The sequence below is a fragment of the Gorilla gorilla genome, chromosome 12 (genome assembly GCF_029281585.2).
Source record: "Gorilla gorilla gorilla isolate KB3781 chromosome 12, NHGRI_mGorGor1-v2.1_pri, whole genome shotgun sequence".
NCBI lineage: Eukaryota > Metazoa > Chordata > Mammalia > Primates > Hominidae > Gorilla > Gorilla gorilla.
In genome coordinates this window covers 83,580,811-83,601,483 of record NC_073236.2, presented here as the reverse complement: position 1 = coordinate 83,601,483, position 20,673 = coordinate 83,580,811, and the positions used below count along the sequence as shown (strand labels likewise).

Genomic DNA, 20,673 nt, shown 5'->3' with positions numbered 1-20,673 from the left:
AACTGAATAGTAAATAATATTCTCAAGAAAACTAATAATAGAAAGAGGGAACTGTGATATAGAAATAGGAGTGGGCCAATACTCCCTCTTATCTACTCCATCTGGAGTGCTGAGAAGTGTATGTTTCACTCCTTTTGGAAAAGGCATTAGCTCCGTGAAGCCGAGGGTAGCACCAGTCCTGTTTACTTTCCAGCTCTAGAGAAATCAGAAGTAGCTGTAGGATAGTCAAAGGGAAGTATTTTCATATGAAAATTTGTTTAGATGAAAGAGAACATGACTTGAGCTTTCTATCAAATACCAGGATTAAACTAAATGTTGAATAATTTTTGGAGCTTAGAAAGATTAATTTTGTTTATTATTGTTTCTCCAAATATCCACAGCTTCTGATTTCCTCTAAAGCATCAGTATTAAGGGATAGTTTATTTTCTTACTACTGTAGACTCTGACATAGCTAGTGCTTGCTGAAAACAATAAGAAATTCTTCCCAGTAGCTATAGCTGTAGCCTGTTTTGGCCAGAGGCCTGGAGCTTTATATGGTTGATCAGTCCATAAACACATATTGAGTGTCCATTGTATGCAAGGCACCATGCCAGATATGTTGCATATTCAAAGAAAGACTTTTGGAATAGACCCTGCCCTCCAGAAGCTAAGATGTCCACATTAGAAAGGAGAAAAAATTGATGTCTAGTGATTGTTCTAGCTAGAGTGTGATACAGGCCTTAAACAGTGAGTGGGAAAGTTACTTCATTCATTCATTCATGGGTACTTTTCTGTGCCGGGGGAAACTTCTCAGAGGAATCTCTCCTCTTAGGTTCATATGGGGTAGAAGATGATATTTTCTAGTTGGAATGCACAGACGTAATCATAGCTCATAATTAGCTGACAACTAAAGGTGGAAAGGCAGGGGACAGCCTTTCAGGCCTAGCTGAGGGTTTTATTCATTTTCCCTGGCAAAGGAAAGGTGATGGGGATTGATAAACAGGAGAGGCAAAACATGCAGGGGGTATTTTTGGTGTTCTTTATTTTTTTTTGAGACAAGGTCTCACTCTGTTGCCCAGGCTGTAGTGTATCGTGATCTTGGCTCACTGCAGCCTCCTCCTCCCCGGTTCAAGCAATTCTCCTGCCTCAGGTTCCTGGGTACCTGGGATTACAGGCACGTGTCACCATGCTTGGCTAATTTTTGTATTTTTAGTAGAGACAGGTTTCACCACGTTGGCCAGACTGGTCTTGAACTCCTGACCTCAAGTGATCTGCGCACCTCGGCCTCCCAAAGTGTTGGGATTACAGATATGAGCCATTGAACCCAGGTGTTGTTGTTTTTTGTTTATTTTAAATTTCAACTTTTATTTTAGATTCGAAGAGTACACTGTGTGATGCTGAGGTTTTGGGTATGATTAATCCCATCTTCCAGGTACTGAGCATAGTATCCGATAGTTTTTTAACCCTTACCTCCCTTCCTACCCCACTAAGAGTCCCCAGTTTCTGTTGTTGCCATCTTTATGTCATGAATAGCAGGGAGTATTTTTGAAGGTCTGATTGAGGAGTGCTTGCGTTGGAGTGGGTGAGGGGAAGGAGTGGATGGTGCAAACGAAGGCAGGGAGGCTGCCTGGGAGGCTGTTGGCAAAGGTCAGGCCTGAAAACAGAAAGTGGCAATGAGAAGCAAAAAGGAGAGGTGAGAGTTAGAAGCAAAGAAACAGAGTTGTTGGTGATGCCAAGAGTTAGAACTGGAGTTAGAAACTAAGCTGCATAAGCTTCTTCCTAATACCCACAAATTCACTCCCATGACTTTAGGAAGTGGAGGATGTGGTTGACAGGTGTTTTATAATTTGTTTTTTAGTCTATGTTAAGGGCAGTGTTGAAATCAGCCTGAGTCTAAGTGAATTCAGCCCCCTTTCTGAGTACCTCTAGTTCTGGATCGGTTCGCAAGACCAAAGATTTTCAGGCTTTTTGAAGCAGTGAAATCTTAGGTAGCAGCCCTGTAGCTGCCCCTGTTTCATCCTTACCAAACTACAGTGCCTCAAGGAACCGCTGGCTCCTTGACTGTATGCATAAATGGAGAATAGGTGGGAACTCTACTAGTCATCTTAAAAATTCCTTGGCTTCAGGTATTTACGCAGGGAGTGCTGTGTTCTCCATACACAGAAGTAAATAGATGAGGTCTCTGTTCTTGTGACTCTAGAGAAGATGTAGTCTAGAATGAATGGTCATACTCACACATTTCTTCTTACAAATCGCAGTAAGTCTGAGGGATGATGGTAGACCATAGATTGGGGGTGGACCTTCTATAGAATGGTGTCTATGGGGAAGTGACTTATAAAATGAGACCTGATGGTTGTCTGGAAGGCTGGGGAGAGCATTCCAAGTGAAAGAGGGAAAGGCCTTGCCCTTTGAGGACCTGAAACACAGCCTCAGTGTGTGATGAGGAGGGGTGTTCCCACCTTCTCCACTGCTACCACACGTCCAAGCCACCATCATCTCCCTCTACCTGGACCAGCCCAGGAGCCTCCTTGTTAATCTTGCAGCTTCCACTTTATCCTGACCCTCCCTTCTTTCCTCCCCTACCCCAGTCAGTCTGTTTTCCACACAACTATGGAGATTCTTTGCAAAAGGAATCATGTAACATCACTCCTCTATCCTCAGCTCCCTAACAACCCAAAGCCTTTCCCGTCGCTGACCATGACCTGCATATTCTAGGCTCTGATGCCTCTCAGACCCCCTTTCCCATGTCCGTTGACTCTGTTCTTTAGGCATGCTCACCTCCCTGTACTTGAGCTCTTGCTCTCATGCTGGTCTTAGGGCTTTTTCCTTGCCCTCTGCCTGCCTGGGATCATCTTCACTCAAATGTTGGCTCCTTCATTCCACCCAGGTGTCTGCTCAAATGTTTCCCTTCTCTGTAGCGGTATCTTCTCTTGAAAAAGAGTATTCTTTAACCTGCTTCAATTTTCCTTCCAGAACTTCTCACTGCATGACGTTATGTTCTATATGTGTTTTTTGCCCGTCTTTCCCACCACAATAAAAGCTGTATCATGTCAGGGTCTTTGCTGTGTCCACTGATATATCCCTACCACCTGGACTGGGACCTGGTACAGTAATAGATGTTTACTGAATATTTGTGAACAAGCAAGTGAATCATCACTCATGCAGGAGAAGTAGGCAGAATCAATGTACCTGGAGCCTTGTGTGACTTAAAGGATTTTGCATTGTATCCTAAGGGCCATGAGATTAAAGGATTTCAAACATGGGAATGACAAGATGAGCTAAATTTTGGAGGTAGAGCTCCAAAGCCTTGTTTGGTTTTGAAATGGAAGGTGGAAGGAGAAGGAGATGCCTGGGATGACCCCAGGTTCATATAAAGAACAGTGGAACAGAAAGAGGAGGCATTTGCTGAGAGGTGCAGTTTGGGGAGAGAGGTCTCTTAATTTAAGGCTCAGGTTGCTTGAGATAAGTGAGAGATGCCTGGGAGATGTTCAGGTGGGTGTGGCAAGTGGGGGTTGGATGTGCAGGGCTGAAATGCCACTAGAGGGCAATTGTGCCTTTCCCTACCAGGGGAATTGGGGCTGCATATTCCATGTCAGGGCTGAAGATCTAAGCAGTGCTTGCTGTTTACTCTGTTGAAAGGTCTGTTGTCTCAGGGCTTTTAAGCGTTTCACAGGTCACAAGCAGTTATTTTTCTTTCTTGAGGGTGAGGCAGGGGAGCCTTGTTTTTATCTAGTGACTGATTTCTTGATAATGAACTGGTTGCTCCCTAACTACTGACCAGATGACCTTGGACAAGTGAAGCTTTGTGAAGTCTGATTTCCTCTTCTGTATAAGAGCCATAATAATTATTATCCCCTAAATGTTTGGGTAAAAATTGGATGACATAATGCAAGTAAAATATTGTGCAGGGATAGAACTGATACTTAAGTTAGTTTAATTTTTATGGCCATAATAATTATTATCCCCTAAATGTTTGGGTAAAAATTAGATGACATAATGCAAGTAAAGTATTGTGCAGGGATAGAACTGATACTTAAGTTAGTTTAATTTTTATGGACAGCTACAAATCTTCAGCTTCCTCCTACTCCCTCACCTCCTCCCCTAACCTCACAGGTAATTCACCAGTTACAGGCTCTCCCTTTCCAGGAAGTCTGAGCCTGCTGACACCTCAGATGTGTACTTCCCTTGAATGGTTGTGCCTCTCTTTTCAGGATATCAACCAGAAACTCCAGGAAGACAACCAGGAACTGAGGGACCTCTGCTGTTTCCTGGATGATGACCGGCAGAAAGGCAAGAGGGTGTCTCGGGAGTGGCAGAGACTGGGTCGCTACACTGCCGGGGTGATGCACAAGGAAGTGGCCTTATACCTGCAGAAGCTGAAAGACCTGGAGGTGAAGCAGGAGGAAGTGGTGAAGGAGAACATGGAGCTCAAGGAGCTCTGTGTGCTACTAGATGAGGAGAAGGGTGCAGGCTGCGCAGGCAGCCGCTGCTCCATCGACAGCCAGGCCAGCCTGTGCCAACTCACAGCCTCCACCGCACCCTACGTGCGGGATGTGGGTGACGGCAGCAGCACCTCCAGCACTGGCAGCACTGACAGCCCGGACCACCACAAGCACCACGCGAGCAGTGGCAGCCCGGAGCACCTGCAGAAGCCCCGGAGCGAGGGCAGCCCGGAGCACTCCAAGCACAGGAGCGCCAGCCCCGAGCATCCACAGAAACCCAGAGCCTGTGGGACCCCAGATCGCCCCAAAGCACTCAAAGGACCTAGCCCGGAGCACCACAAACCCTTGTGCAAGGGCAGCCCCGAACAGCAAAGGCACCCGCATCCAGGGAGCAGCCCCGAAACGCTGCCCAAGCACGTGCTGAGTGGGAGCCCGGAACACTTCCAGAAGCACCGGTCAGGGAGCAGCCCTGAACACGCCAGGCACAGTGGAGGGAGCCCAGAGCATCTTCAGAAACACGCTCTCGGGGGGAGCCTAGAGCATCTCCCCAGAGCCAGGGGCACCAGCCCGGAGCACCTCAAACAACATTATGGAGGGAGCCCTGATCACAAACACGGAGGAGGCAGTGGAGGAGGTGGAGGCAGCGGCGGAGGCAGCAGGGAGGGCACCCTCAGACGGCAGGCGCAGGAGGACGGGTCACCCCATCACCGGAATGTCTACAGTGGCATGAACGGTGGGTCAGTATGTGCTGGGGTGCTGCTTGGGCTGGGGAACTCAGCAGAGAGTTATGAATGATGATGGACTTTCCAGCCATGTAAGAAAGTGCAGGCGCTAGCTAGGGAGTGGGTTTGGGGAAGGAGCAAATGTTGGACCCAAAATCATGATATGGGGTTCTTCTCCTCCATCTGTTTTTATTCTAAACAATTATCAGTCAGTGTGAAGAAGTTTGGGGATGAGGGTTTATGGGAGGGAGAGGAACAGTAATTCCTTAGGACCTTGAGTTGTCAAAGGGAAATCTTTGGGTATTGGTGATAAAAAATAGAACCATTCTAAGAGTCTTTCATCTTAAACGTGAGCATTTTCTTAGTGGTGTGTGTTGTTTCCTACCAGAGCTTGTTTGTGGAATGGTTGCCAAAAGGATTTTGAATCCAGTTAATAGGTTATATACAAGAAGAAATGAATATTTCTATGAAAAACCAATAACATTAAAAAAGAAGTATGATGTTTCTAAACAGGCTTGATGCTGGTTTGCCCAAATGGCTATAAATATGCCTGACTTTACCTTAAGGATTTTTTCCATTGTGTTGGAGGCCTGAATCTGTGACATTTCTTTGCATCTAAAACGCATCAGCTGATTCCCTTTCTACTCACTCAAAATCCACCAACACTGTCATCAAACTCCCTTATACATATTCCAAATAATGTGCTCTCTTACACTGCAAGAGACATCTTTCCTGGTTGTTGAAAGTATCTTTTTAAAATGTACAGATGTGTTTGGACACTCTTTTGGTTTCTAAAGCATAACGTCCACTACATTTGCTGAGGCAGTGCTAAACCTGAGCTTTTAAACCTTTTCGAAGAGGTTTAATTTTCTGCGTCTTGGATCTGAAACCACTTTGCACTTGAGAGAGAAAAAATCATTTCTTAAAGAATAAAAAACAAAAAAACTCCACAATCCTTTTATGTTACCTATGGTTGAGTTGGATCTAAAACGATTGATTTTATATACTGTGGGGTTTTGTTTTCATTGAAAATATCTGAGGGTTTTTGCTTTATTTGGAAGGTGCTCTGGAGTCTGCAGCCAGCTCCAAGCAGTAGTGGAGGAGGCTGCCAGTTTTAGCAGTGACAAGAAGGGGTAAATTTCAATATTGTATTTGGGGATTTACCTGTTGGATTCCATTTTATCCTAATCCTTTTCTCATAGTGCTGAAAATTGCCTCCCGAAACTTGACTTCAAATGCATGCAATGTTCTTTTAAGCACAAGTGGAAATAAAAAGGTTGGGAAAGATGAGAGGCTACTGCTTTCTCTGTCGTTGGGAGGTGGAGGCCCAGAGAAGCCAGTTTACCTGTTGTCTTGAGGCGTCCCTGGCTGGTGCCTTTCCAAGGTTGAACCTTCACTCACTCTTTCCAAGAGCCGTGGAGATGCTGCCCCCACCCCCACCCCATTGCTGTGGGCAGTCTTGGCTGCCCAATTCTGTACAAGAGATGCAAGTCATTTAAAAAGAAAGTTTGGTTGTGTTACTATCATGAGATTGGTCATTGGACATGAAGCTTGTCTTTGGAGGGGGGAGAGTGGAGTAATGGGAAGGTAAAGTTAATGATTTTTCCATTTCTTGATTACTTTTTAATGAGCTTGAGAAGTAAATATGTGCACCATTAAAAGGAAACTTTGTCTCTGAAACTAAAAGAAAATATTAGGGACAAGTGGATCACTTAAAAAACAATTTCTCTTTACAAAAGGGCTTCTTTATATAAAGAACTCTAGTTTAATCACTGTATGATTTGATTTCTAAGAAAAGTTTTTAGATGCAGCTTTTAAACAATGCCTTGCATTGTAGGTAAGGTGCATCTCCTAGTAAAGATGACATTACCTCATAGCTTATTGCCTGGATACAGAGAAACTTAGTGGGGCAGGTAAATGTTTCGTAAAATTTAACACTATAATTTAGTTAAAACTGATGTAATAGAATGATAGTGAAGTTCAAATCTTATGTCTACTTCAAGTTTTCTCATTCTTAAGTGACCAATCTTATGCTGACAGTTGATATCCTCAGAGTATATTTGCAGTGCATTTGCATTGTATTTTAATTTCAGTAATTAATTGGAAAATGAAGTGGCACAATGAGATGTTTATGGATCATCAGCCTATAAACATGGGCATTGGTAACTTGTATTTATCCTGCTGTTACAAATTAACTTTTGATATGGATGGTAAGACATGCTTTTTCATATTTTTAAATCCTCACACAATTTGTTTGAATCATTTGTGTGTAAATAGATAGGAAGCAGTATCAAGGTTAATTCAGAATTGCAGATTTGCTGACTCATTTCCAGAGTCATTCTGCTTGGGGTTGGTGTGAAATATGAGTGTTTTGGATGAGCACTTGCATGTTTTTACGTGAACAAAAAGCATGTGAAAACAAATGGGAAGTGTGTGTGCATTATGGCAGACTGAAACAGAAATGAAATATACATTGGCAGGATATTGTCCTACCTGTAAAGATATGCATTCCCTCCCAAAACACACATATATGCACACTGAGAGGGCATCAGTGAAAAAGATGACTGTTTTCGTTGACTGTGCCTTGAGCATTTATAAATCTTCTTGTGCTTGTAATTACAAACTCAGTGGAGGAAATATTGAACTCATTCAAGAGTTTCTTTTGGGAATGCAAAGATAAATTTTAACTATTTTTTCTCTCTTAAAAACATCTTAAGTCTCTATAATAATTTCTTAATTAGTAGGTGTTTAGAAAACAACAAAAGCAAAAGCAAAAGAAATATTTAAACAAATCTCCAAACTAAACAAAATTCTCAAAAATGCATTTAATTCTTTAGAAGTTACTGTTCAATGATTTCTTTCTAGTTTGTGTAGAGTTCCATTTTCAAATAGGAAGCAGATTCAACACTTACCACATCTAGGCATTCAGGCATTTGTCCATTCATTCAAATTGCTTGCTTATTTCATATTTGTAAATTAAGTAATTGAATAACCATTGTCATTTATAAATGTTCATAAAGTGACAGCCTCAACTATTGAGAATGGGGGTTTCACTTACTTGATTTCATTGACATCCAAGGTTGAATGGAATTTTCTTAGGCGAAAGTGTTTCTTTCCACGACAAAATGAAAGAGTTGTGCTTCCAGATACTAGCTGGCAGGCCTTTGCTTTTAAACAGGTAACTATTTAGCTCAGGTCATGGATGTCTTAGATGATTTAGGCTCTTCTAGCAATAGCTGTATTTGTTATTGGCCTTCAAGACAAAGAAGATTCTGATGATCACAGATCCTTACAAGTAGTTCACCCACTGGACATAATGAATGCGGAAGAAAAAATAGTAAAAATAGTTTGATAGTAATTCTAGAAGCACATATTGTTGGTGACTGGCAAATGAGAAGGAATAAATAGACGAAGAAATGGTACTCTTCATTATCTTCTTTCTTCTCCATCTTCTAAAAAAAAAAAGGAATTGTTTAATTATCCTGGTGGGTCTGATTCCCTTTGCCTTGTTAGAGCAAGTTTCAGTGAGCAGTAACATTGTGCTCTCCTTAAACATCACTCCAGCCAATGAGAGCAAGCATGAGGAAATCATTCACCTGCATTAAACAAGGTCCATTTAGAACTACTTTGGTCTTGCTGAATGGAGTGTCAGGGTTGTAAGTCTTCCTCCTGAAAGCTTCCTATTGATTCTTTTCTTGTTTTGTGAGGGTATCTCTCGAGATGGAAAGAGCAGGCTGTTTCTCCCAATGAACTCTTCTAGTTCACAGTTTCTTTACAGCTACACTATTATTATTTTGGACCAGATAATTCTTTGTTGTGAGATGCTGGCTTATGCATTTAAGGAGGTTCAGCAGCATCCCTGGGCTTTACCTCTGAGCATCCACCTAGTTGTGGTAATAAAAAATGTCTCTAGACACTGCCAGACATTCCAGGGTTGCCGGGGGTGGTAGGCAAAATTGCCCCTGGTTCAAAACCATTGCTTTAGAGCAGTGGTTTTCAATCTAACTGCAGATTAAAATCACTATGATAGCTTTGAAAAAATACTGGTGGCTGAGCCCTACACTGCACTCTGAGATGCAAATTGAATTGGTTTGGCACTGGACTTGGGCACTTTGCAAAAAGAGCTCTCAGGTGATTCTAATGAGCGGACCAGTTGGAAACCATTGCCCTCAGTGAGTCATTTTGCTTAAGATGGGTTGGTGTGAGTGAAGGTTTCAAACACTCAGGCTTCCTGGGAAGAAGAAAACTTCTCCTTTTCCTTTGCTTAACTCCAGGACTGGGAAGGACTGATCCCAGCTGTTACCGTAAAACTTCACTCCATTCTAGACTAAAGTTGTCTAATAACATACTATTTGGGGATATGGGTTGAAAATTTGTGTTTTTGATGGGTGGAATTGTTAGGCTAATTTGAAGGCAACTCTGGCATATGAGTAGGCTCATGACTGCTTTACTTTTTAAAGCCTTTACATCCAGATAGAAAAAGAAGCACATGAGTTTCTAACCTGTTTATGGCGGATGTCGGTGACGCCTGCACTGCCTGCAGTGCTAATGGGTATTTCCCACAAGAGAATATTGCATTTCAAATCTCCCACTTTATGGGTTTCACCCAGAGTTTTAAGACTGCACCTTATTCTCTGTTGAGGTTATTAATGAGTAAACGAAAAATGTTGATAACACAAAGTGGCCTTGTCTATGAGGGGTCAGATAACCTGTGTGTGGAAGACCCCAGCAGTGTTTCTCTGAAGCGGGATTGTCTGTGAATTAAGTAGTGTGCACTATAGCATGAATAATTACTCTCATAAATCTTTCATTTTGTTTAAAAAAAGTCAGCACATCACTTTTGAATGAATTTGGACAATAGAAATTGAATGTCTCCTGGGAGAAAAATTTTAACAGTTACAATTATGGAACACCAGAACTGATTTTAATTCAGGCCCTCTGTGTGTATTTCTGTTGTGTGAACTGACAGATGGTTAAAGAAATAATAATGGTTTTTGTTCTTCAAACTTCAATACTGTAATTTGGTAACCTTATGCACACTTTGATAAGACATCAACTTAAGTTTTTGATAAAATTGATTTATTGTACCATACTTGTATATGCAAAGCATATTACATTTATCATAAGGATACATTTTGACTTAATGACATAGAAAGCTTAATATTGAAAATATAGTTTGTTTAAGAAAATTGCAATATATATCAGACGAAAATTATTGGAAAACCTAGATGGCTTAGAAAGGTATTTTCTAGTACAATGTAAAGTTTTCAACTCCACTGACAATGATAACACAATGCTATAAATGTAATTTAAATCTGGAGGGTCATTTTCATCTTTTTCCTATGGAGATTGCCTATCAACTTTGTATATATATGTGTATACATATGTTTATATACGTTTCAGTGACTTTAATATTGCGTCTGCACAATGCCAAACATTCAACTGATTTCTAGTTGGTCAAGCTAATGTTCAAATGTGTCTGGCATCCTGTCACATAAGCTAGTTGCTGCCATGAAGTAAACCAAGAATCTCTTTCAACTGATTATAATCCTGTCCTTTAGACTCAGTTGAAACCAGTGAAATGTTTATATCTTCTGGCTTGTTGCAACTTTTCAGAAGATATGATAGAAAAAAATGTGACCATTGAATTAGTGATGCATGTATCATTTCATTTTACCTGAAATTGGTTAGAACAAAGGTTGGGGAAGTGAAAAGCTATGGTGAGTTATTCCATTTCATCAGGTCACAGCTTTTCACAAGGGTCAAATGAATCAGACACGTGAATACAAATGCATAAGTACATGAATAAATGAATGCAATACAAATACAGAATGTGTAGGGCTATATAGTTAAGTCGTAGTAATGATAGATTATTCTGGAGGCATGGATGTAGGGATGTTAGTCGATCTCCACTTTACACTCAGAAATAAGAGTGTAAAGTCAAAGTTTGCCAAAGCTTTAAGAAAAATAAATAATTATAATGTTTTACTTGTGTAGCAACTTTGGGCCAGTGTATCTGTGATTGGAGTAAGTTTTCCAGGCTGAAATTTATCACCTTAGGCTCTACGACTTACTTTTGATGGTTAGAGATAGAACTGTGGATTCCTTCATTAAATGGCCCTGTATGAGTTTTCTTTTTTTTTTAATCTCCTAAAAATAGATTTCCAGTTACTTCTAGTACTGCCATGATGTCAGCTGCACTCCTTGCTGACCTCAGCAGGCCTGACTTTAACTCATTTTCTCATTGTTTCTAAATTCTTTTCTGCTGTTCCCAATGGCTGGTCATAGCTTGGGAATGCAGGTAACTGCCCTGCTTAGAAATGTGTTTAAAATAAATAACCATGAGGTGTCCTTCTAAGAGTAAACTGCATGAGCTTCAGTGCATAGTCCATATGCCATAAGTATTTTAGCTTTTCAAGGTTCAGTTTTGCTTTTTATTTTTATTTTTATTTTTATTTGAGATGGAGTCTCGCTCTGTTGCCAGGCTGCAGTGCGGTGGCGCAATCTCGGCTCACTGCAACTTCCGACTCCCTGGTTCCAACGATTCTCCTGCCTCAGCCTCCTGAGTAGCTGGGATTACAGGTGCACACCACCACGCCCAGCTAATTTTTGTACTTTTAGTAGAGATGGAGTTTCACCATGTTAGCCAGGATGGTCTCCATCTTCTGACCTGGTGATCTACCTGCCTCTGCCTCCCAAAGTGCTGGAATTACAGGCGTGAGCCACCACACCCAGCCCGTTTTTGCTTGTTGGCTGAGTCTTGACTACAGATAAGTGAGGCACTATGTTTCTATAATATTATCAACTCAAATATTTGCTTCTTGGATACTTTGGTATAACCAAGTTGCCCTTGATAGTACTTTAATACATAATATTTATGGTGAGCATTGAGCATATTTGGAAAATATATTTATTTTGAATTTGATTTTGGGACCTATTAAGAATCATTCCATGTTCTGAAATGGGCTGATTTGCAAGAGAGCTGGGAAATTTGAGATTCAATATCAAGAGTAGACCACGGGACACTTGAGGATACAGACATAAAGTCTCAGCTCTAATTTATAAGTCTCTAATCTGCAAAAGAGTGAGGTTCAAGTTACTGCTGCTCCTGACATAAATTGCTTTCTCTTTAGAGTGCCGTTCAAGTGTTTCCAATAGAAAGAACCTCTGCTTTAGCAGCAGAGAGGCAGAAGAGGTGTTTTTGAAAAGGGAAAATGGCAGAGGAGTAGCAGGTTACATTGTCATTCTTATAAAGGCAATACTGGTTTGTTGTTCCAAAGATAAAAGGCAATAACTGGGTTATTCACAGATGGCTGTTCATTTACCATTTTTACATAGTAAAATTTATGTGTATATGGAATTTTTGTCTCAAATCGTTATGGAAGAATACAAGAAGTCTTGGGACTTCATCCTGGCTCCTGATCAAAATTAGGCACATATTCAATTACCGGATAAATGAAACTTCAGGAATTATATCCAATAGTTTTTTTTATTTAAAAATTTATCAGAATCTTAGTTATTTAGGCCTTCTATAGGCTTTTCCATGAGACAGGAGATATCTAAGGGAAAAATAGTGGATTTGGTAATTGCTAAAAAACTGTATTTCAATTATTTCATCTCTCTCTCTCCACACACACACACACACACACACATACACACAGCATTTAGTGTTCTTGTATGTATATTTAAGAATGTTAAATGCATTACGTTTAAAGATACTGAATGGCTTTTTTTATACCTCCTTCACCTTCATTTTCAGCCATATGAAGGAAAGTAAATCCTTTAAAAATTTTAAAACCTGGCAAACAAAATATTTATAGCACCAGTTTTGCCTGCTGGTATGGTTGAGGGATAGAACGTTTAGATTAACTTTGGAAGACTAGGCATTTGAAAGTGGTCTCTGATACTCCCTGGTGAGTTGGCTTTTCTAGTGAGATCTAGTTAGATATAGTCATTGTTGCATTAAACTCAGAATTTTGCCTTCTGGTCTTGATTATAAAGAAAAGTGAAAAGTCTTCTCATCTTTCTCCTAATTATTGAGGGACTTTTTGGCTTTTAGGGAAACCCCTGATCTGGGCTGTATGTAGCTATAACTTCCTAAGTGTCCATAATTGCTAGTTCTTAAAAAATGTTAAAAAGCATGAATTGCTTTTGGGGGCATGATGTGTGTTTTCTTACCAGTAAGAAAGAAACCTAATTGGTAGTGAATATGTACATGCATATTTATATATGCATATATTGATGCATATAGTTTTTAATTCAGTTAAATGAGAATAGATGTATATATTAATGCTAAAGAATAGGAAGAAATGAGGGCAATATAGCTGTATTTAGTTTAGAACATCATAGAATCATAGAACTTAAAGCCATAAAGTATACTTTATGTTAGAGCTGTGACGTACTCAACCCGCCCATGTTCTGAATGAAATGATTGACTTCCAAAGAAGGTTAGTGAATTGTCCAAGGCCAGATGTCAGTTAGTAGAGGACTAGAAAGAATCAAGCTGACTCCCAGGGCACAGGGTCAGTGTCTAAAGAAGACATTTATTCTTCTAGACATAGAGGCCACTTGAGGTAGAGGTAATGTTAATGATAAAGACCCTAAATGGAATAAGGAACCAGTTTTTCTCAATTCTTATTGGAAATCCCAGAAAATTAGACACATGCAGTGATGAGAGTGTGAGATAAGATGAGTATCACTAGCCTCTGGCTTAGAAAAGTATCAGAGAAGACCTGGTGATCTATTAGGTGAGCTCAGAGCTATTGCCTGGAAACCTGTGATTCAGCCAGATGGGACACACAGTTTACAGCTGGATGGACAACTACCAAAATGCATTTTTATAGAAGGAGTATTCCTATTCCTAACCTGGGAGTTCAACAAACTTAGTATCCTTTTTCCTCCCACACAGACTCTCCTTACCCCAAGGCCATATTCCTTCCAGATAAACATTTTTGAGAAGATGGTCTGACCTTAGTCTGGTCCTTACATAGCCACTTGCATTCACAACCAAAGTGCTGTGTCCAGGGAATTGTTGGTTTCTGGAATGCAAGAAACAGAAGGGAAAGAGACCAGGAGCAAAAGGATGGGCCAGATGGCAACACCAAATGCTCTCAAGGAGTTGCGTTTTTTAATAACTCAGCTAACTGCAAACAAAACTAATTAAGCCAGTTATTCTGATTTATGCTACTATAGGCAGAAGTAAAGTACACTTACATTCCTCTTTTGATGGCATTTAAAAGGTCAGAATACCTGAGTTGCAGATTTTTGTTCATAGCAGCCTGGTCTGTTGAACCACTCTTCAGAATTCAAATTAACCAAGCTCATTAATTCAGCATCTCTTCTGTTTCCCTAGACAGCAAGTGCCAATTCACCTATCCACCCAAACAGAATAATAAGACCCTGAAAGGCAAGTCATTAGTCATATCTGTGGATGATGGATTAGATGTGATTTAACAGGAAAGTGAGGTAAGAGTCAACTTATAGTAAGGAAGAGAGAGTGAAAATAACAGACGAAGGCAATTGTGAGACATCAGTTTTTGAGGGGGATGCTGTGAAGAATTTAAAGGAATCTGTTTGGCTGTGTGTGTTGTTAATGGTCTTATGTTGATTGGCAGGGCAGTCCTCTTCACTGTTACAAAAGCTGACCAGAATTGCTCTGGTTATGGAGTCATGGGAGAAAGTGGCTGAATTTAGCTGCTTATTTTACATATGAGGACACTTATGAAGAGAGTACATTTATAATTATGATCAATTTGAGGTCTAGGAATAAACGTTATCCAGGTGGTTTGCCATGAATAGCTCCCCCAGTATAGTGACTTTCATGAGAAACAGTTTGAAATTAAGCTTTTCAAAATCTGTGGAAGAACAGGCTTGAAAATTGTGGTTTTTTTTTCTGTATCTCTTTAGTACTTAAATGGACATCAAGTTCAAGTCTTCAGTCCCTTATTCTAAAACTGTGTGCCATGTGGTTTTCATCTTTAATTTCTTTGGCTTTTTTCCTGTTGCAGTCTCAAAATTGCCCACTTTGGGGCTTATTGGCCTGGCACATAAATCTATCTTCAGTGGAACCATTTTTGCCAGTCTGCACAGCCAGGTATACAAAAGACATTGATTTGAAAAAGGGAGCTAAGCTGGTTCGATTATTTCTATTCGCAAGGCATATGTAGTTATTTTTACATTTCGAGTATCCCTGTGGACTTTCACCCATATGTTAAGGTAATATGTGGTTACCTTAAATTGACATATGGCATCTAAGCTTTATTTACAGCTTTACAGCAATGAAAAACAATTTTATAAACCTCCTTTAGGTAAATTCTATTTTAATTATGAATAAAAATGACATTTATTTAAAATGTGTTTAAAACACTTTAAAATAATTGACTTAAATTCCCATGGAGTTTAAAAAGAATGGTGTGATACACCAACTTCCTAAAGGGCTTGATAACGGCATGCCTACCCAGCTGGAGTAGATTCGGGACTGGCTTTGCCACTTTCTTGCTGTGTAGCCTTTAGTACACCATCAACCTCTGTGGGCAAAATAATTTATCCATCAAGCAAGGGGCTTAGAATAGAAATTTTTCTGAGTCAGTAGTACCAGAATTTAGATTTCACAGGTAAATAAAACCTGAGAGTAAACCTGGAATTGCCAACTTTTTACTTCATTAGGTGTAGATAGTAAAATAATCATCTGTTAACATCATAATTTCATGGAAGAAGATCCTTTAAACACAGTGAAAAATTACATACATTTACTAAAGGGCAATCTTTTTCTCCAAAGAAATACTGATAACATTGTATTCTTACATGTCTATTCATTGTTTTGGAATAATAACGACATATAATGAAGTGTTCAGATTCAACAATGCAACAAAGTTCATTTATAGTGCTGAACATGTTTTAAGACCTTATTTTTAAAATCTCATCCATCATAGAAAGTCTGATTTCACACGGGTTTGTATGTTGATAAACATAGAAGCCACAGTGTTAACTCAGTTTTATTTAGGCAGGTTTTGGGTGAGGAAGCCGGAAACCACAGTCCATGCTGCTTCCAGCTTCTTGCCCTTCCTCTTCCAAGGAAAGGAAGAAAGGAGATTAATCTACCTGTATGTCTAATTGGCTTGGACTGGCAGCTTTTTTCCCTACCTGCTACTCACCTGACTTCCTCCAGGAGTTGTGCATCTGGGCCTGGACTTCTGACATGGAGCAATGAGGATATGTTTGTTCTGACAGGAATTCTGTGTGTAGGTGGAAAGTTCACCATGCATGGCATGACCTATAAAGAACCATTGTTCTACATTCTCTCTGCACTCCTGTGCCTGGTCAGAAACCTGTCAGGATTGCAGCAATTCATCTAGCAATATCAGAATAAACCACATCCTCTTTGAAGCACCACAGTGATGAGTCTGAACACCTCTCGGCAAACAGGGAGCTAAACAGGCTATAGTAGAGGTGACTTGGGATTTGTAATTTGTATACTTCCAAAATCTGTGGATAGTAGCTTTCTTTTGCTTGGTCAGGTCTCAGATGGTAGACAACAAATGGACTGGCCATGTGTATAACGTGCATTCTATGTCTAGTCTCTTACATAGTTCTCCACATTGCTTAGTAGGATGGTGCTCTGGAAAAGAGAGAAGGATTTCCCTTTCTACTCCATTGTAGATCTGATTTTCTCAGGCCTCTTTACTGTCTTTGTACTAGATGGGAGAGTATGTCTTATCAACTAAAGTTTGGAAGAGAGTAATCTGATGATGAAACAGTGGCACCAGGCTCTTCGTATGTTTTAGTTATGTCCCATTTAAATGGGTTTTGATGATTTTTTCCTGGAAAAGACCAGACATTTTCTCCTTTCTTTGGCACTTCTATTACTTTACAGCTGACATTTGAACTAGTTTGGAGTAAGGCTCTTCAGTGAAATGGGGAAGGTAGCATTAACTGAAGGGAAGGGCAAAATCTATGGCAATTTCATTATAAATCAATGCCTTGACTAATTAGGAAGCCATGCATGCTAAATAATGTCAGGGATAATAGAGATTTATTACAACAAATTAAAGGCTAGTCAGAGTGTGTCCTGAGATAAACAACATGGTAAAAGAAACATAAACGGCAGTAAGGGGAAGCATGAGCTGATAGGACTCATGGATGTGAGTAGTAGTAGGAAACCAAATTATGTTTGTATTTCATTTGCTTTGTATACATCTCTGCACTGTTCCATGTGTGGATGAGAGATTGAGAATAAACACATACTCATTTATTCAACAAATGTTTATTGTGTATTCCATGTGGGTACAGCATGGTAGTAGGTATTATGTGAGGTGTTCATGGTCTGACATGTCCATGGAAGGAGGTAAGTAACAATAAAGATGTATGGTTAAGCAAGAAAATGGACAGAATTAGCAATTGGTGCTGTGAGCCTGGGAGATGGGTCATTGGCTGCCATTGTCAGGGATGGCTTCTCAAAGGTTGGTTGTGAGGTTGATTGTTAAGGAATGGTTGAATTTAGATAGGCTGGCAGGAGGGGTGAGGAAGTCTGAGAGAGAAAGTGTAGAGGTGGAAATGAGAAAATTATGTTAAAGGAACAGTGAGGAGATGAGTAGGTCTATGCTTAGGTATTTGTTAGGTGGTGGCAGATAATTTTGGAAAGTGAGTCAAGGCCAGATTACCTAGGGAATGAAATACAATCCAAGAATGTTTTCTAATAGCAACATTATTTTCTCACACACATAGGAATATAAAATATTCGTCATTCTTTAAACCGTGTGATTAAGTGGACAAGGAAGGCTAGTTCCTTAGCATTAAAAAAATCTTGTTGGGATTTTAAATTGAACTCCAAGTTGAATAGTTTGTTTTCATTTTGAAATTTCTTTTCAATGTCTTAGTTCATTTTGTGTTGCTATTCCAGAATACCACAGACTGGGTAATTAATAATGAACAGACATTTATTTGGCTTATGATTCTGGAGGCTGGTAAGTCCATGAGCATGACATCTATCCAGGGCCTTTGTGCTGCATCATCCCATGGTGGGAGGCAAGAGGGCAAGAGGGCACAAGAGAGCAAGCAAGCAAGAGGGGGCCAAACTTGCTTTTATAACAGGCCCACTATCTTGATAACTAACCCACTCCCATGATAACAATATTAATCCATTCATGAAGGCAGAATCCTCATGACCTAATCATCTCTTATTAGGCCTCATCTCCCAACACTGCTGCATTGAGGATTACGTTTCTAATATGTAAACTTTGGGGAACACATTCAAACCACAGCATTAAGGGTTCCTGAACAAAGAGGTTTTACAATGATCAGTGCTTGAGGGCTTTATATACCCAGGTTTGTACCGTGATTTAATCCCTTTTCACTTATTTTATTTTTCTTGTAAAGGTTATGCTGAATTACTGGAGAGTTTTTGCAATGAAGGAGTCATCAGTTAAGAAAATCTATCTTCTGACTAATATCTTCTGAGTCAATAATGAAGATGTACTGTTTTTTGGGGAAAATAGGACCTAGTTGCCTGGGAGGCAGAAATATTCTAAATATTCTGCTAAGTGAAAATCAATAAACTAATTCTGTTTAAACAATAAAGGTAGACAAATAATCTTGCAACCTTGTGGACCCTTTGGCTAGTCTAGTGTAGTAAAATTAATTTAGCTTTTACATTTCACTTACTTTGATGTTTTTCCACTTTAGTATTTTGACCTCATTTTAGCTTGTTGTGTTCTATCTAAATCTCAGATTGTTTTCAAACTGTGCTCCTTTGAGCCCTGGAAGGTCTGTGGAGCCTCCCTGGGGCTGTTAGGAGTGCATAGGGAAGAGTAGGCAGGCTCTGCCACCCCATTTATCCCTAGCACAGCTCCAGCTTCAACTGGAGCATACTCTACATTTGACTGGTTTGTTTGTTCCCATTTCTGCTTAAGCTCTTAATTGAACAAAGCTGACTTTACAAAGCTGACTTGAAAACCTCTAGTGTTACCCAGTGACACCAAAAGAAGCAAACATTTTGGACACATCAGACATATTTCTAGTCCAGTAAATGGATGGTCCCACATAACATTATTTTTTGATTCTCCTTTTCACCCGATTTCAGCTGCAGTTATAGGTGTGTTGTGAAAAACATACAGTCGAGTTAATTTACAGGCATAGGGCTTTTGTTTTTCAGAGATGGATACATAAATTGGTGTATCTTTGAAAACTTTCACCTTCAGTTTCTCCTCCTTCATGTCCACCATCTGTTCTTTATTTCATCATGCCTTATGGGGCTGTAAAGGAAACAAAGTATAAATTCTTTAAAGGAAACCAAGCTTTTGCTATTTTCTACTTATAGCTGCTGAGGTGCTGATAATATTGAATGATCACTATAAGAAACAATAAACTTTTACTAAGAAACATAATTTTTATATTTGAATCCACCAACTCAGCCTTTTCCTCCATTATTCACTCTGGAACTCTTTGGACATAATTCATGTTTTATTGGCTTAATTAGATAAAGGTGACTTTTATTGTGACATCAGTAGATTGCCATTCAAAAACGGTGAGTTCAAGTTTAGGTTTCTTAGTCACATGTCTGCTTTCAATTCTGAGTTCTTATAAAAATATGTTATATTGTTTCTTAAGGACTGGTTTTTACAGTATTCAAGATACCAAATTTCATTAGCCTAGAAGAAACTAAATTTCTAATTTTATCCATACAGTGAAGTCACATGTCTGCTTTCAATTCTGAGTTTTTATAAGAATATGTTATATTGTTTCTTAAGGACTGGTTTTTACAGTATTCAGGATACCAAATTTCATTAGCCCAGAAGAAACTAAACTAAATTTCTAATTTTATCCATACAATGAAGTTTTATCCATACAATGAAGCACAATCTCCCACTATTACCCCATTGCACACACATCCAGATATACACATCAACCGACATTGACTTTGGTAACTCACTGAAGATATAGTTCCACTGCAGCAGAGTATTTTGAAGTAGTGGTATAGGTTACAACACATATTTTATTCCCTGTAGTCTCATCTCCTGGAATCCTGTGTTGATGTAAATCAAGAAGTGCCTGGTTTGGTGAGCAGGATCTTGGGATAATTTATTGGGCACATGGTGAACCACTTGCCTGCCATAGGGTCAAGAAATGTCTTAAACCCAGCTTGATTCAGAGAGAGAAGCTTTCACAGTGATTTTATAGGCTTCAGCCTAATTTTTTTTCAAGCTTTCCCTTCTTTTTCCTCCTCTAGGCTCACCCAACACATATGATAAAGGGCAGGCACAGCAAAAGGAACATTGTTAGAAGAGCTGGCGGCCTGGGATTTGTCTCAGGATGTTTCATCTCATCTTCTTGTAAATTCTTAACATATCATGGTCTTTAGCATTCATTTATAAATGCCATATAAAACAAAATTTCCTTGGTACCCCACAGCAGACCTCAAAAACTCTTCATTTATAATCCAGCTAAGGGGAAGCAGACAATCTTCATCTTTCTCAAGGATATCTTCATGTATACTGGCCCAGGGTCTGGTCTAACTCAAGCAGCCCAAAAGGAAA

General features: G+C 39.7%; 1 protein-coding gene across 6 annotated transcripts in view; it reads left to right on the top strand.

Moving 5' to 3' along the window:
* The window catches only part of CCDC85A (coiled-coil domain containing 85A), a 208,782-nt gene that overhangs the window by 4,678 nt on the left and 183,431 nt on the right, over positions 1-20,673 (top strand). For all 6 annotated transcript variants that reach the window (XM_019020598.4, XM_031008358.3, XM_019020599.4 and 3 more), the window contains exon 2: positions 4,191-5,154. In XM_019020598.4, coding sequence (XP_018876143.1) covers positions 4,191-5,154 — 964 coding nt within the window. The remainder of the gene's footprint in view (positions 1-4,190; positions 5,155-20,673) is intronic.